At 41.2% G+C, this 18165-nt stretch overlaps 1 protein-coding gene across 2 annotated transcripts in view; it reads left to right on the plus strand.

Moving 5' to 3' along the window:
* Positions 1 to 3072: 3072 nt before the first annotated feature.
* Positions 3073 to 18165, plus strand: part of LOC114657247 (uncharacterized) — a 38430-nt gene continuing 23337 nt past the window's right edge. For both annotated transcript variants that reach the window (XM_028808974.2, XM_051931823.1), the window contains exons 1-2: positions 3073 to 3642; positions 13399 to 13463. In XM_028808974.2, coding sequence (XP_028664807.2) covers positions 3179 to 3642; positions 13399 to 13463 — 529 coding nt within the window. In that variant the 5' untranslated portion in view covers positions 3073 to 3178. The remainder of the gene's footprint in view (positions 3643 to 13398; positions 13464 to 18165) is intronic.

Here is an 18165-nt window from a genome sequence, read left to right on the forward strand (position 1 = left end):
ACACTTATAATAATCCTGAACGGTTCTTACCGTTATATTGACTGTCGGTGCTCTGTGCAGATGGCCGGACACCGAAAAGTCCTGTATTTTTTAAAAAAGGTCCTTCGTTATGCATAGATTTATTTTAGCAAATGTGTGGCCTCACTTTAAGTGTGTTTCAAACTGAACCTTATGTTAAAGTAATTATGTGTGAACATCTTTTGTGTCGGTATAAGGATTGATCAGTCCTAATAGCTACACCCCCCTTAGCTTCAGGATGTCAGAGCTGATGACCGTGAACATCCGTGTATTGTTCGGGTTGAAAAGTCAACTTTGTAAGCATTCTAAATCTTTTAATATCACAAGGTGAGACCATTTTTACACTGCCCCGAACGATCTGAGCCTTGCTGAGGTGCTTAAGACAATTTCACTTGGCAGGGATTTTTTAAATATATAACTCCTTGGGGTAAAATTTATACGTCTCAAACGTTATTTAAAAGGATCCTGTTGCCTATTATTTTACAGATCTTATATCGATCTCGTTATCATTAAAAACTTTTACATTTCGTGGGGTTTAGCTCCTGATACGCATGCGCTGAGAACGCAGCGCCCGAGGCTCGTAGCCTTGGGGGTAGGGTCTAAACCACTCTGCTCGAAGGACGCATCCTGTGGGTCTGTCAGTTTCCTGGGGCTGTGCGGTCAGAAAGTTTGCCTGCTCTGCGTGCACGCGCAGCGGTCTGCTCCAACAGTAGACGGAGAGAACCGGGCAGCTTGTGTTTATAAACTACAGGCAGTCTGCTCCGAGACAGACAGCCGGACAGCACCCTGCGGGGTGAAGTAAAGGCTTTTTCAGCTTAGAGACGGTCTGTGAGGTGAAGAAATCATTTACTTAGATAAAGGAATAGATATTTTAAATCACAGAGTTTCTTGCCCAAAGCACTAGAGACAGGAATGGACCCAAGAGGCTTGGATGGTAGGGGCCCTTCCTTAACATGTTGGGTTGCGTGTGCGTGTGTGCGTGTGTGTGTGTGTGGAGGCGATCTCTCCTCGGGCTACAGGCAGAGGCCTCCTGCTCCGAGACAGAGAGCCGAACAGCACCCGGCTGGGGTGAAGTAATGGCATTTTCAGCTTAGAGAGCGTCTGTGAGTTGGTTTAAATAAAAGGTTAGATATTTTAAATAATAGATACAGAGATTTTCTTACCCAAAGCACTAGAGTCAGGAATGGCTATAAGGCAGAATGGACAGGCTGAAACATGTGTGTGTTTGTCTCTCCTCAGGGAGAAATGATCAAGGACTGGCCTGGGGCTGGACTCAGAGTCAAAATGACTATGATGGCCATCCGTTGTGTGTGCGTGTGTGCGTGTGTGGGTGTGTGGGGGCGATCTCTCCTTGGGCTACAGGCAGAGGCCTCCTGCTCCGAGACAGAGAGCCGGACAGCACCCGGCTGGGGTGAAGTAATGGCTTTTTCAGCTTAGAGAGCGTCTGTGAGTTGAAGAAAATCATTTTGACTTAAATAAAAGGTTAGATATTTTAAATAATAGATAGAGATTTTCTTACCCAAAGCACTAGAGTCAGGAATGGCTATAAGGCAGAATGGACAGGCTGAAACATGTGTGTGTTTGTCTCTCCTCGGGGAGAAATGATCAAGGACTGGCCTGGGGCTGGACTCAGAGTCAAAATGACTATGATGGCCATCCGTTGTGTGTGCGTGTGTGCGTGTGTGGGTTTGTGGAGGCGATCTCTCCTTGGGCTACAGGCAGAGGCCTCCTGCTCCGAGACAGAGAGCCGGACAGCACCCGGCTGGGGTGAAGTAATGGCTTTTTCAGCTTAGAGAGCGTCTGTGAGTTGAAGAAAATCATTTTGACTTAAATAAAAGGTTAGATATTTTAAATAATAGATGGAGATTTTCTTACCCAAAGCACTAGAGTCAGGAATGGCTATAAGGCAGAATGGACAGGCTGAAACATGTGTGTGTTTGTCTCTCCTCGGGGAGAAATGATCAAGGACTGGCCTGGGGCTGGACTCAGAGTCAAAATGCCTATGATGGCCATCCGTTGTGTGTGTGTGTGTGTGTGTGTTTGTGTGGGCGGTCTCTTCCTCTAGGGGCGGGGGATCGGAAGGGGGCGTCCTCAGGGTTAACCGACCGTGGGCAGGAAACTCTAAGTCAGAAGACCTGCGACCACCAAGAGGTGCGGACGGCAGGGTCTGCTACAGACTTGCCTGAACTTGTCCTCGGGAGAGGTGGGGGTGGGTTCAAGGAGGGGGCACCCATCCATCAAATAAAGTCTTGGCCATTTCCCGGGGTAAAAACAGGATGGGAGGGTTCAAGGAAGGGACAGGTGTTTCCTGGTTTAAAAACAGGATGGGAGGGTTCAAGGAAGGACCGGACATCCGCCAAATGGATCTTGGCCGTTTCCTGGAGTAAAAACAGGCAGGGCGAAGGTCACGGAAGTGACGGACTTCCGGCCGGGAAAACCGGAAGGGGGCGGGAGTTTATGACGTCAATCCAAAAGGGGCGGGGCTTAACTCATCAATCATTTTTTGACATTTTGATAGAAGCCGCAGTCATATAACTACTCAACTGGTCAATCAGTCAGTCAGAGCAATTTGTCAGTAGTGACAGTCTATATGGTCACTCTAAGAGATACTTGTTAAGTCGGACAATTGAGAGCATTTCTGCTAAGATGGAGTGGAGAACATTTTGTTTCCCCCCTTGATTACTCAGTCAGAGGACACTAATGGCACTGCCATTTAATTTATTTATTTTTTTCTGTAGTTATGCACCAGTCAAATAGAACGGTGTAGTGATCAGCTGATCTGTTCAGCTTTTAACCTTGCCAATTAGAGAACAATGGAGTGGATACCTAGGTTAAACAGTTACACACAACACAAAGGCCTGTTTTTCGGCCTGACACTCTTGTAAGCCCTGCCCTTTGCTCCAGGAGGTATGAATGGCCTTAATGATCAATCTTTAAAACATGACAGCCCAGCTATTAAAGGTAGGACTCCATGGAGAAGCAATTGCAGATATTTTTGTAACTTAATCCAGCCTTCTGGCAGCCTGTCATGGCAACAAAATGACAACACTTGATTGAATGGTTGAAAGTTTGCAACTCAGCTTTGCACACACAAGAAAGACAATCTCAGCACAAGATTCTGGTCAGTGAATGAGGTCAGTGTGTGAGCAGTACAGGCAACATGGAGGCAACTGAGCCTGAGGATCAGGAAAGCCTCACTCCAGATTCCCCATTACTGATTGCTGATCTTAAGGAAGAACCACCTTCAGTGATTGTCAGTTTTCAAGTCAAGGATGACACTGCATTGGAAACTGCATCTGAAGATCTGCATGTAGAGGGAACCTTGCATTTTGACGATCCACTTCAAAAGGACCGATTGAATCCCCCCTCATTAGAGGAAACTAAACACACAGAGGTTGATTCCCATCATGCTCCTGCTACAGAACTTTCCATTCATGCTCCTTCTTCAGATCTTTCTTCTCAGCCTGTGTTACCAAAGTCTTCAGTGATGCTAAAAAACAGAATTTCTAAGAAGGAGCTGGCTGAAAGAAGCAGCTGGTCCACTCTCATAACAGAGGATACAACAAAGTCCCACTTGTCTCTGCCTGCTCTTGTCACCATAAAGAGGATTGCTTTGTGGAACAGGTGAGTTCACTGACATGGACTGTAAAATGGTGGTTAGCTAGAAAGAGGTTGCAAAGGATAAGGGTACCAGCAAATCTTGGGCAACTAAGGATGGTGTTTATTGTACAATATGTGCACAAGGATGCTAGAAGGAAAATCGGCAAGGATAGAACTGCAGGAATTAATTAGTTTCAGTTTAGCAGGAAGTGTGCAATATCATCAAAGAATGTTAGAGGACAGGTGGCTCTGCGAATATTAATGACATGTGATCCTTTCCTTAGGAAGTAAATGACATCATAACGGGTTGCCTGGAGGATAGGACAATCTCTGATTAACGGAGGGCAATATATGCTTCCAAGATAGATAGATAGATAGATAGATAGATAGATAGATAGATAGATAGATAGATAGATAGATAGATAGATAGATAGATAGATAGATAGATAGATAGATAGATAGATAGATAGATAGATAGATAGATAGATAGATAGATAGGCCTCTCTTGAAATAATGTTCACAGGCAGCACACCACAAAGTAAAAATCGCCCTGACCATCACAGAGATGTAGAACATGTAAAGACCATTACAAGACCCCCTAAGAAAAAAGTCTGCTCTGTTCTTTCTTGTATAGGTTCCAGCCTTATTTAGAACTGAAAGTAAAGGATGTTTTCCACAGCAGCAGCACTTTTTGCAGCCTTACTGACCCACTGAACAAGTGACAGAGGATACCACAAAGGTGGTTAGGACAGACCTTAAGAACTTAAGGACTTACTCCATCTGATCCCATGCCATTTCCTGTATGTAGCTTCTTCATTTGTCCCCTCACTAGGTCATCAATTAGTGACATCCCATACTCAAAGTCAGAGATGGGTTAATCACTGGTCATACTAGCCGAGGTGTTGGTAGTAGTTACTAATGCAGTAGAGATGGTGCGAGACTAGTCACTGGAAGAAGGTGCCAGAATAAGCAGGGAACATCTATTAAAAATTATTTCAGGGCATTACGTTCATCCATATTCCCTTCCAGCACCTGAGCCCTGAATTGCTTGAGTCCAGTAATTATGCCAATTCCAAATCAAACATTCTTCAAATTATTCTAGGTGAGTCCACTTTCTATTTTAGCTCTGTAAGCTTCCTTCCCTTCATTTAGCTTTTTCTTCAGCATTCTCTATATACCCTACAGGGCATCTTTGTCACTAGATTTGAATGCTCTGTTCTTCTCATTCAGGAGGTTTTTCAGCCTCCACTGTTCACTTCCTTACTATTTTTCTATGGTACTGTTTGCGTTATTTATTACTTTTGTGTAATGTGTTTTGAACTATTGTGCTATTGTTTTGCATTAGTTGAATTTCTGGGTTATTTTTTGATTTTGTTTACTTTTTGGCATTAACATGTCACGCACCCTCGAAATCTAAGTGACCATGATTAGTGCATCACATGATCCATTCCCGGCTATTGGTTAAAGTGGTGCTTTGGTGCATCACGCTTCACGCTTGGTTAAGAGTTTCTTTTAACCATGGGTTAACCCGAGGTCAAGCCAATTACAGTGCCTCCTGGTTAAATATGGTCGCATTGTCAATGTTCAGGTGGATACAATTTCAGTTCTTTTTTGTGAATTACTTAGCAGTGAAGTTGGACAAAAATCAGGCATTTAGGTGACATTCAGCATTTTTTATTTGTTTTTTTTTTGTTTGTTCTTTTTGTTCGTTGACACTGTATTAAGCATACAGTAACTCTGTGGAACATTGTTCTGTGACGATGCGGGTTCACTCCATGCTCCCATCTTGCTTCTGGGAGCCCTTGAACCCAACACCGTCGGTAATGTCACCGAAGAGCTAGGCAGTGAGGCACAACAAAGCAAGGGGATGGTGCAAAACTGCCAAGGTGCTTTTATTAAAACCAACAAAACAAAACATTGTTCAAATAAATAGTGCACTGCTTTAGAAATCTTCATTAAATAAATAATCCATAAAAACAAGTGAAAAGGTGGAGGTTAAAATCCAATACAAAAAATCTTTTTAAAACAATGAGGTTAAAACAATGGCTGGAAGCTGTCCTTTTAAAATCAGCCCAGTGCCTTTCTACTGGTGACTCCCCTGCTTCTCCCATCCAGGCTATGCAGTAGGGGAGCCACCTTCACCGCAGACCTTCATTCTACCTTCTGCTCTGGAGGCTTCCTGATCCCTGGCTTCGGTTTAGCACTCTCCATACCGAGACTTGGCTTCCCTCAATGGCCAGGACACTCATGCTGGGTAATCCACCTCCCAAGCCTCCAGACTCCCGTTGTCTTCTGCGGCAAGCCATCCTTCTTCTGGTCACTCCCGCTCCTCACAATGCTCAGCGGGAGCGACCACTGCCAACTGCCCTAGGTGTCGGCCAAACACCCTGTTAGGTCTCACTGTCCAGCTGCCTGCGAGCCTGCGCTCGCTCGCTCGCTCTCTTGCACCAGCTATCCTCTCCCAGCTTCCTGCCTTCTTCTCCTGGAACCTCTGTTTGTCTTTTCTTCTCTCTTTCTTCATTTTTTTACCTAGCCGCCTTGCGCTTCTATTTATCACGGGGACATGGATCAGCTGTGGCAATTAGCAGCCCCTGGGAACAATTACGAATGTGGACGACTCCTCACCTGTGCACTTGAGGACCGCTTGCATCTCAAATTCCTCCGGGAACCACTCGGCCACACACACCTTGCTAAGCAGCAAGTGTGGCGATTATTTATTTAAAAAGTGTCCCTGTTAACTTGAGCTGTGGACCTGCTACACCACATGCTCTTATTAGAATATTAGTTTTGTGGTTTATTTTGCTTGTCCTTTGTATACTGAGCCTAATTGGACAGGGCCATCTGATGCTGCAGGTGCACGACTGCTCCTAGCTTATATAAGACCTGAGATACCACAGCAGTATTGCTGAGGTATTAGTTGTTATGAAGATGTTATGAGGCCTTTCTAAAATTGTCATGAACACAGAGATCCTAAGCACTAAAAGTCCCAAAATATCTCAAAATGTTCACTAGAAGGGGGAAACCATTAAACCCTGCCAAGTCATAAATGTGCAAATGAAGAATCTTTATAAATAATATATATATATATTTATATATATATATATATATATATATATATATATATATATATACTGCGGTGGGTTGGCACCCTGCCCGGGATTGGTTCCTGCCTTGTGCCCTGTGTTGGCTGGGATTGGCTCCAGCAGACCCCCGTGACCCTGTGTTCGGATTCAGCGGGTTGGAAAACGGACGGATGGACGGATATATATATATATATATATATATATATATATATATATATATATATCATTAATAAAAATGTTCTGTTACAACAATAGGACCCAAGGATCACAAATGGCTAAAGGATTAGCTGAAACAACAAAGACAATCCAAAAAAAGCAAAATCCCAATAAACAAATTCAAGGAATAGTTGCAAAACAACAACAACAACAACAACATTTATTTATATAGCACATTTTCATACAAAAAGTAGCTCAAAGTGCTTTACATAATGAAGAAAAGAAAAATAAACGACAAAATAAGAAATTAAAATAAGACAACATTAGTTAACATAGAAAAGGAGTAAGGTCCGATGGCCAGGGTGGACAGAAAAACCAAAACAAAAACTCCAGAAAGCTGGAGAAAAAAATTAAATCTGTAGGGGTTCCAGGCCACGAGACCGCCCAGTCCCCTCTGGGCATTCTACCTAACATAAATGAAATAGTCCTCTTTGTAGTTAGGGTTCTCACGGAGTCACTTGATGTTGATGGTCATACAGACTTCTGGCTTTTAATCCATCCATCATTGTTGGAACATCATGGTGCTTTGGGTAGATGCGCCACCACCAAAAGGACACGTGAAAAGGAAACAGAAGAGAGAGTAGGGGTTAGTACAGATTTTGAATGAATAGTTATTATAATGAATTGGATATACAGAGTATCAGGGTTTAAATTACAGTGAAGTTATGAGAAGGCCATGTTAAAGTAATGTGTTTTCAGCAGTTTTTTAAAGTGCTCCACTGTATTAGCCTGGCGAATTCCTATTGGCAGGCTATTCCAGATTTTAGGTGCATAACAGCAGAAGGCCGCCTCACCACTTTTTTTAAGTTTTGCTCTTGGAATTCTAAGGAGACACTCAGTTGAGGATCTGAGGTTGCGATTTGGAATATAAGGTGTCAGACATTCCGATATATAAGATGGGGCGAGATTATTTAAGGCTTTATAAACCATAAGCAGAATTTTAAAGTCAGTTCTGAATGACACAGGTAACCAGTGTAGTGACATCAAAACTGGAGAGATGTGCTCGGATTTTCTTTTCCTGGTTAGGATTCTAGCAGCTGCATTCTGCACTAGTTGCAAACGATTTATGTCTTTTTTGGGTAGTCCTGAGAGGAGTGCGTTACAGTAATCTAGTCGACTGAAAACAAACGCGTGAACTAATTTCTCTGCATCTTTCAATGATATAAGAGATCTAACTTTTGCTATGTTTCTTAAGTGAAAAAAATGCTGTCCTAGTGATTTGATTAATATGCGATTTAAAATTTAGATTACAGTCAACGATTACCCCTAAGCTTTTTACCTCCGTTTTGACTTTTAATCCTAATGCATCCAGTTTATTTCTAATAGCCTCATTGTATCCATTATTGCCAATCACTAAGATTTCAGTTTTCTCTTTATTTAATTTGAGAAAGTTACTATTCATCCATTCTGAGATACAAGTTAGACATTGTGTTAGTGAATCAAGAGATTCGGGGTCATCAGGTGCAATTGATAAATACAGCTGTGTGTCATCAGCATAGCTATGGTAGCTCACGTTGTGTCCTGAGATAATCTGACCTAACGGAAGCATGTAGATTGAGAAGAGCAGCGGACCCAGGATAGAGCCTTGTGGAACAGAACACAGAGGTCAAAATCCTTTAAAACACAAAGCACAGAAAAATAACAATAGAAACTCACCAATGCCAGACGCATTCAATGAACCTCAAGGGACTGTGGATTTTTCTCAGCTTGTTCAGGAATGAGGGCAGTCGTTTGACGGGGATGGGTAAGTGGCCCCACCTCCTGGTGAACCATTCACAAAACATATGCCATACCAAAAATTATTCATACACATATACAAACTAAATGACCAACACTTTTAAATAGACATACATGAAAAATTTAAATCCCAGCCAGGGGAACAACCCTGGCTGAAACAATAAAAATCTCCACAAACCAAGTCAGGTCTTCCCAACATGCCTGAAATAGGCCTCACTCCAGTCAGCTTGACCTCTCAACTCACGGGGAAGCTTCAGCCTATTCTGGCCCAAAATAAGGAACTGTCTTGTGAAGTTCAAAAACAATTTAAATGTCCTAAAATACACAAAAATATCAAAAATGCCCTTCAAAAGAGAGGGTGAGCCATAAAAATCATCTATCTTAAGGGCATAGTCAATGCAAAATCTTAACAAAAAATCATTTATTTATTTATTTGAAAGTCTCAAAAAATCAAAAAAGGTGAAAAGGCAAAAAAAAACCAAAAGGGTTTGCCTAAAATGACATTCTGGAGCAAACGAACTCCAATATGAAATCCACATATCAGAATCCATAAGAATAGAAACAAAATGGAAATTCCAAAAAAATCAATGTTTACAATTAATGCACTCTAACATCTTCAGTGAACCACTGAAAGACCTGACTATAAATAGGACAAACTATATGTTACATTTTAAACATTTGTATTGTATGTTTAAAATTACAATAAAATATAAAAAATATAAAAAAATTATATTTAGTGATTTTAAGGTACCTGTAATGTTTCACATATTTTACCTGTGTTACTAATAGGAACACTGATGATGTACCTGGACTTAGGAATCCTTGTCAAAGTAAGTATTAATGTTGTTGTAAATATTTGGAGCACATGGCAGGAGTTATCTTCGATCTCATTTAGCTCTTGTTTATCTTTTTTAGAGAAAATGTTTACTTACATATGTATGTGGAACAATACAAAATATCCATGCCCCTCACTGTACCCTTCAGACTCCTTAGATGGAGTTGAATTGTCATCAACCCCTTGGCAAAAGACTTTTAACTGAGTAGTGTGTGTGATATGCCTTCTCATCACACAAGATCAACTAGAAATCAAATGTCAGTACTTTTTCTGTTAATTGCTGTTTTGGGTTTACATGACAAATCTTTGATTCATTGTGTGACGGTGTTCCTTCCAAGACTTGTGTTGTTCACTTCTTACTTCTTCTCTGGGAACCTGCTAGTGACAGTTTTAGTAAGGCACTCACTTATAAAATCATCCTCTACAAAGCGATTCCAATGCAGGGTTATATGTTAAGCTATCTCATAGCCTTTCTCTTGTGCTGGATTTGCACAAAACAATTGGTTTTGTAGAGCAGACAGCTTAGCTGCTAGTTGTTTCACTTTCTATTCTTGCTTAGCACCAATGTGTGACTTGAAAAACCGATCATATTTCAATTCATAATATCTGTTTTCATTCTATTATTTCATTACTGTTAAACAACAAATCAAATTAAACAACTACGCTTGCCTCTGAATTTAATGAAAATAAGTTTGTTTTACCAGCTTGGCTGGAATATCCTGTGTTTATTATCAACTTTTCATTTCTTCAGTTTTGACATTTAGAAACAGCTTGTTAACATTAATGAACACAATTAAACTTAGGAAAAAGGTCAAGAGGAGGAGAGGCAGGTAGTTATTGGGTTTTGAGAAGTGGTTTTACATCATATCTGTACCTACAGTTCAAAATAAGAACTACATTTTTACTTAATATCACATCATATTTATTGATAGTACTAAATTAACTTGCAGGCCATTTCAGTTACATGGCTGACCACAATTGACCAGAAGGCTATAGTTTGAATACCTCTGTACTAGAGAATGGTGCTCAGAAGTGTCTACCGTACAAAATTTACTTGTATGGTGAGAGTTGTTTTATGTTCTGTTCTTGGAATTAGAGTGAAATCTATTTACAGTTGGTGGTTGAACCCCAACAAGGGCCTCTCTTCACTGGTTCATGATTTTCATAGTTTCAACTTGCTCTTTAGGCCAAATCAGACTGTGACCACCAACATACTCTGGACAAGTTTTTTGTTGCCAAGTGTGATTTGGTAGGAATAATCATCACTTTTGGTGAAGTGAAGTGTGTTAGGGGTCCATCGTGTTGGAGTTCATAAATAAAAATCAGTGTAGCCTACTGGGTGTTTAATGGAAAGATTGGGGCTGATCACGCTTGTACATGAATCATGATTGGTTTTAATTTTCTAACTGACTCTCCGCAGGTCATAGTCAGGACACCACATCCACAGGAGTATGAAGGGACCTGAGTAGGACAGAAGGGAGATCAACGAGAAAGAAACACAGTACCTAGAAATGCAGAATCAGGAGTGTGAACAATCAATAGTGAGGAGATAGGCAGTCAGTGTCCCCACAAATGAGTGAGAAGATTGACTTTCTGGAGTGGATCATCTCCCACTGAACAGTCAGAAGAAGCTAGGGAGATAGTGAGGAATCCTCGGGATGCTGTAGATACCAAAGCAGGTGTAAGAAAGACGGAAGTCCAGTTCCGAGCATTCCAGTAGATACCTAAGGGTAGTGGTCATGACAAAAGGTGGCAAGGTCGAACATAGCTGTCTGCATCTCAGCTCTGCTGCAAGACCTGATTGATGAACTAGTGAGACAGAGGGAGAAAGACACGCTGGGCTGGCAGGAAAGAAAAGTAAAGGCAACCCGAGGTCTCTATGGTTTTTAAACTTTTATTTTAACTTATTTATTGTTAGTCGTTATCCTCACAAATGCACTGATTTTATTGGTTATTTATTTATTGAAGAATTTTCACTGCACCTATTTATTCAACACTTTTTGTTAGAGTGATAAAAAGTACTGAGCACCTTTGATTCACCACCCTTGCAGTGTTGTTATGTGTCCTCATTCTCTCCAGTGCAATTTAGTTTCAATTACCCGGGTTTAAGGGGAGTATGCCAGATGTGGGCATCTTGGGTATAACATCACCTCCAAATAGTCATGGTGTTCTTCCAGTAACGTGTAGCTTGCTAAAAGCAAATAGTAAATGGAAGAGTGCAAGTAATACTGGGTCTTTTTTCACAAGTGATGGTGGACGTGTTGGCATGAGTGGTGCATCAATACAGTACAGTTTATGCCTTAGCAAATGGTGATTGTGAAGCAGTAGATAATTTCTCACAGTTTCTGATATACCAGTCAATCTACATTCCAACCTTTAACTTTAGTAAAGAGCCTTAGGTTATGACTAAATAGAAAGAAGGTGGAAGAACAATGAACAGCAAATCTAAGTAGATTTGGTCATATTGAAACTTCCTCCCACTAGAATTGTATCTGGTGTGCCAAAATTTAAAAAGACTAATGACTAGGCCCATCTCTGTAGGCCTTGGTGTGCTTGGCAATTCCTGAGTCTGAAACTTTGTCGAGTGGTCTGATTGGACTGACTCAGTGTTTTGGCTAAGCTGCCCCCTCAAAACTAAAACTGAAAATGAGGATGATGATGCCAATGAAAATATAAAATACTACTGAATAAAAAAGGCTTTTTTTTCATTTTTGCAAACATTCTTACCAGAGTGGTTCTTGAATCTTTTTGCTTTGCAGTGCTATTTGACATTTGATGATATTTTTGCTCATTGTGTTATTTTTTAGTGGTGACGTTGTAGGAACAGAGGACAAGCTTTGAAAGAATCAGCTCTGATGCTGTTTTCCATCTTGTAGGTTATGGGACTCCTGCTTCCAGGGAAAAAATCTGTAGATGGACAGAGGGGAGACTCATTATAGAGTCTGATGGCTGAAGGTACACACAACTTTACAAAACACTCCTTGGAGGAACACAGTTGTCTCAGTCTGTTCCTGAAGGTGCTCCTCTGTTAAACCAAAACTTTGAACAGAGGGTGAGAGTCATTGTCTGTCCAAGATAGTCAGCAGCTTCATGAGTGACCCCTGTTTTACCACTTCCTTCAGTGACTCCGGCCTGGCTCCCAAGTTTAAACTAGACTTTTTAATCAGTTTATTTAGTTTGTTGGCTTTACCTGCACTGATGACATTTCCCCAGTGCACTAATGCTGAGAAAAATACACCACAGCCACAACAGACTGCTAGGGAACATGTAAGGGTGATCTGCATACACCAAACAGCCTTAACCTCCTCAGGAAGGAGAGCTGACTCTGACTCCTTCTGTATACAGCCTCTGGTGCAAATTAGGAGTTGATGGTTAGGGTCCCTATTTAGCCAATGCCAAACTACAATTATTTTAGGGCACAAGTTAAGAGTTAAAATATTTTTTATCCAAAACTGAGAGGACAGGACATTTATTTTGCTCCCAGATTCACCATAGTACCAAGTCTAGGTTTACTTGAAAAAACATTTAATTGCTATTGCCTGCCATGAATGTATTAAAGGTAAAATTGCTAAAATCAGTTTCATGTGATCACCCTGCAGATGGAATGTTGGCACTAGTGGTTAAGGTGTTTGCCGTTTAATGCGTCACCTCATTTCAAAGTTGTTTAGATAGCAAATATATAAAAAAAACTTGATGATGAGTTGAAGTGCAAATGGAACAGAGAGAGATTTTCTCCACTAAAGTTTTGTTTTCCTCTTCCCTGTTTTATAGCTGAATAGCACTAGATATTAACTATAGGATCTTTGCTTTAGGCGTGTGACACTGTATTAGTGCATAGCATTATTTTGTTAAGACAGTAGTTTTAAATTGAATTGTGTTACACAAACTTTCATTTGATTTCTTTTTCAGTGGCCGTCTTCGGAAAAGCACTACAGAATCAAAGAATGAGGGAGATGCCAACCTCAAAAGCCCTGGTGAGTCAAGCCAAACGACTTAACAATAGCAGTAATGGTGGGGTTGATGAGCTAGGATTTTGGTAGTTCTTATCAATAAGAGCTGCGGTGGGTTGGCACCCTGCCCAGGATTGTTTCCTGCCTTGTGCCCTGTGTTGGCTGGGATTGGCTCCAGCAGACCCCCGTGACCCTGTGTTCGGATTCAGCGGGTTAGAAAATGGATGGATGGATGGATTATCAATAAGAGATTGCACCATTGTTAGTGGACAGTAATATGATTGATATTAGCTGAACTCTAACATTTGTTTTGGAGGCTTGTTTCCCAGGATACAACAACAATTGAATATACAACCATTATGGAGACATGTGTGATGTTCTTCTTACACAGGAAACTTAAATCATCAGGATGGTGATGTAGTGGTTAGTGCAGTTGCCTAACAGCTTCTGGTTAAAATGTTGGTCTAATCACTGTCTATCTGTCTGAAGCGTGCAAGTTCTCATTGTTTCTGTGTGGTTTCTTGTCTTCATAATCTGGCTTTCCTTCCCCAACCAAAAATGTGAGAATTGGGTTGAGTGGAAACTTTAAATCAGTCCTATGTGAGTGTGGGTCTACCCTGCAATGGACTGGCATCTCACCCATTGTTACTTCCTGCCCTATATTATTTTGCCAGCATGGGCTGTGGCTCCACAGCAACTCAAAAATAAGTTAGGTGGGTTTACAAAAACATGTGATAAATCAATTGCAGTACACAACGAAAAGAGTAAATGTCTAGAATCAAGTTACACTGTATTATCAATCAGACACAACATTCAAATCACCTGCCTAATATTGTGTATGTTCCCCTTTTGCCACCAAAACAGTTCTGACCCATTGAGGCATGGACTCCACAAGAACTCTGAAGGTGTCCTGTGGTATCTGGCACCAAGATGTTAGCAGCAGTTCCTTTAAGATCTATAAGTTATGAGGTGGGGCCTCCATGGTTCATACTTGATTTTCCAGCACATCCCACAGATGCTCGATCGGATTGAGATCTGGGAAATTTGGAGGCCAAGTCAACACCTTGAACTTTTTGTCATGTTCCTCATTCCATTCCTGAACAGTTTTTGTAGTGTGGTAGAGCACATTATGCTGCTGAAAGAGACCACTGCCATCTGGGAATACTATTGCCATGAAGGGGTGTACATGGTCTGCAATAATCTTTAGGTAGGTGGTATGTGTCAAAGTAACATCCACATTAATGCCAGGACCCAAAGTTTCCCAGCAGAACATTGCCCAGAGAATCACAGTGACTCCACTGGCTTGCCTTCATCCCATTGTGCATCCAGCTGCCATCTCTTCCCCAGGTAAACAACACACATATGGCTGTCTATGATCTAAAAGAAAATATGATTCTTCAGACCAGGCCACTTTTTTCCATTTCTCTATGGTCCATTTCTTATGAGCATGTGTCCATTGTAGGCACTTTCAGCAGTGGGCAGGGCTCAGTATGAGCACTCACACCATGCTCAGCAATGCAGCAATACGTTGTTTGTTCTGATACCTTTCTCTCATGGCCAGCAATATGATTTTCAGCAATCTGTGCTACAGTAGCTCTTCTGTAGGATTAGACCAGAAGGGCTAACCTTTGCTCCCTGAGCCTGTTGCCGGTTCACCAGTTGTCCTTCCTTGGACCACTTTGGGTAGGTACTAACCACTGCATTTCAGGAAGACGCGACATGGCCTACCATTTTGGTGGTGCTCTGACCAATTTGGTTAGCCATCAAAACATGGCTCTTGTTAATGCCGCTCAGATGCTCACTCTTGCCCATTTTTCCTTCTCCTAACATACCACCTTCAAGAACTGACTGTTCACTTGCTGCCAAATATATCCCACCCCTTGACAGATGAAACTGCAACAAAATAGTCAATATCATTCACTTCACCTTTTTTGTGGTTTTAACGTTGTGTCTAATCATGTAAATAAAATGGAAAGCATCTCAACGTTTCTCTCCCTCTGAATCCTTGAATCCTTTGGCTTGCTTTAAGTCAGCTCTAGTTCCTGTCCCCCTTATACGCATGTTCACACAGTCAGGCCCAGTCTTAGGTATTATGGGGCCCTAGGCGAAAGGGGGGTGCAGGGGCCCCCTGAGGGGGGCGGAGCCCCCCTGGAAGCTCTGTGAAATGCGTGAAAATTAGACCAAGGAGTCGATCCGGGGGGCCCCCCGGACGCCGGGGCCCTAGGCGGTCGCCTACTTCGCCTATGCCTAAGGCCGGGCCTGATTGGGACAAATAATGCTGTAGTATATTTAAGTATATATGACAATTGCTCACTCGGACAATTTGTTTTGGGGGCCCCCAAGAAGGCGGGGGCCCTAAGCTATAGCTTGTGTAGCTTATACGTAAATCCTGCACTGCATACAGTTCTTGTTCTTGAACTTGAATTTTTCTTTCCCTGTAAATCTTTCTTTTGTTTTCTTTCCTTCTGTATTCATTGCCTTGCTTTCGATTTTTGCTCTCTCTGTCTTTTCACACATGTACTCATAAACTGTCACACTGGGCCAGTTTTGAATTGCCATTTAAACCAACGTTCACAGTGGGGTTGGGGGACTCACACAGGTATGGGGAGAGCAAGTGAACTCTATCCAGACAGTGACCAGGCCAGAATCTCATCCCAGATACTTAAAGCCTTGAAGCAGTGCTAACTACCATGCCACTGTATTAAGATAACATGGTTAAAATAAATAAATGAAATAACTGACATGCTTAAATACTTATCTGCTGGTTCAATAGTTTGTATTAGTATTGTCACCAGATTTTAGGGGATGTCTATATGAGATCTTCATTTCTGAATTTTTTTCTTATTTTTTTTTTTTTCAAATTTTGTCAAACCATGTCAAGGTAGATAGGGACAATGAGCTAAATGTAATATTCTTTCCACAGCATTTTTGAGATGACATTGATTTAACTGTTGAGCTTCCTGTAAAGAGACTTAGAGGAGATATAACACCCCATATTGAATTAGCTACAGAATTAAAAAAAAGTTTGAGAAACGCTGCTCATGCACTGCCTGTAAACTCTTTAAACAGTCTGACCCATTTTAGCTGCAGTAGATTTAGAAAGTATTCAGTCCCCTTCACTTTCTGTACACTTTACTGTGTTTTAGATTTAATTTTAAATGGATAGATTTGCGATAATGACAAAATGAAAACATTGCCAGAAAGGTTTGATTTTTTTTGTATTAGAAACTGAAATCTCTTATTCATATAAGTATTCAGACACTTAATTCGGTACTTTGTAGAGGCCCCTTTGGTAGCAAGTACAGCTTTGAGTATTCTTGGGTAAATCTCTACAAGCTCTGCACACCTGGATGTGAGTAGTGTATCCAATCTTTCTAACAGATTGTCTCAAGAGCCATTACATTGGATGGAAAGCATCTGTAAACTGCCATCTAGGGGTCTCTGCGCAGATGTTCTATGGGGTTTAAGTCTAGGCTTTGGCTGTGCTCCTCAATGACAGTGAGAAACGTGTCCCAAAGACACAGTGGCCTTGATTGGCTGTATGATTCAGGTCATTGTCATGATGAAAGGTGAACCATCACCCCAGTCTGAGGCTGAGTGCAGTCTTGAGCAGGTTTTATTTATGGACCTATCTGTATTTATGTGCATTCATCCTTCCCTTAATTCTGACCAGTCTCCCTGTACCTGCTGCTGAGAAGCATCTCCATAGTATGATACTGCCACTTCCATGCTCCATTGCAAGGATGGTATAAGGCAAGTGATAAGCAGTGCCTGGCCTGCAAACCAACATAGTGTTTGGAGTTCTGCTCAAATAGTTCTATTTTGTCTCAGCAGACCAGATAATCTTTTTCTTCATGCTCTTAGAGTCCTTTAAAAGCCCCTTGGCAAACTACAAGTGGGAGTTAGTCACTCTGCTATGAACAACTGATTGATGGAATGCTTCAGAGTATTACAAAACTCGAGAATTCCTAAGCACAAAGTCTGAAAAATTTCCAAAATGCCCAATAGAGGGAGTATTGCTAGTAGGAACTGGCAAGTAATAAGAGCCAACACAGGATCTTTACAAAATGAGATTTAGATAAGATATTTAAGATATTGCCTTATAGGACTGAGGGCAGTCATGGGTAGATGGCCCCACCTCTTGGGGAACCACTCATAAAAACACAAGGAACATAACTCATGTGTTGAGAATAAATCATATAATAAACAAAAGTAAACATAAACACAAGTAAATAAAAATTAGCATGAATAAAAGAATCAAAAAGGATGTAAAACAAGAATTTCAAACTCAATCGAGGGAGGAACAATGGCTGAAATATAACATTGAGATGGTTATCCTTCTGATAGGATCTCACATCTCAGCAGAGGATATCTGTAGCTCAGTTTAGAGTGACCATTGGGTTTATGGTATTATCTCTGATGAACGCCCTTCTTGCCCATATACTCAGGTTGATTGTATGATCAACTCTAAGTCCTTGGGGTTCCAACTTCTTTCACTTGGCAGTTTTTGAGGCCTCCATGCTTCTGGGAACACTCTTTAGAATTTTGTCCTGAAATGCAATGTGAATTGTGAAACCTTATATACACAGGAGCAAGTGTGCCTTTCTAAACAACGTCAACAGGTGCACTCCATTAAGTTCTAGAAACATCTCAAGGATAACTAAAGCAAACAGGATGCATATGACCACAATAAAAGGGTGTAGATAGATAGATAGATAGATAGATA

Source organism: Erpetoichthys calabaricus, chromosome 9, assembly GCF_900747795.2.
Source record: "Erpetoichthys calabaricus chromosome 9, fErpCal1.3, whole genome shotgun sequence".
NCBI classification, from domain to species: Eukaryota; Metazoa; Chordata; class Cladistia; order Polypteriformes; family Polypteridae; genus Erpetoichthys; species Erpetoichthys calabaricus.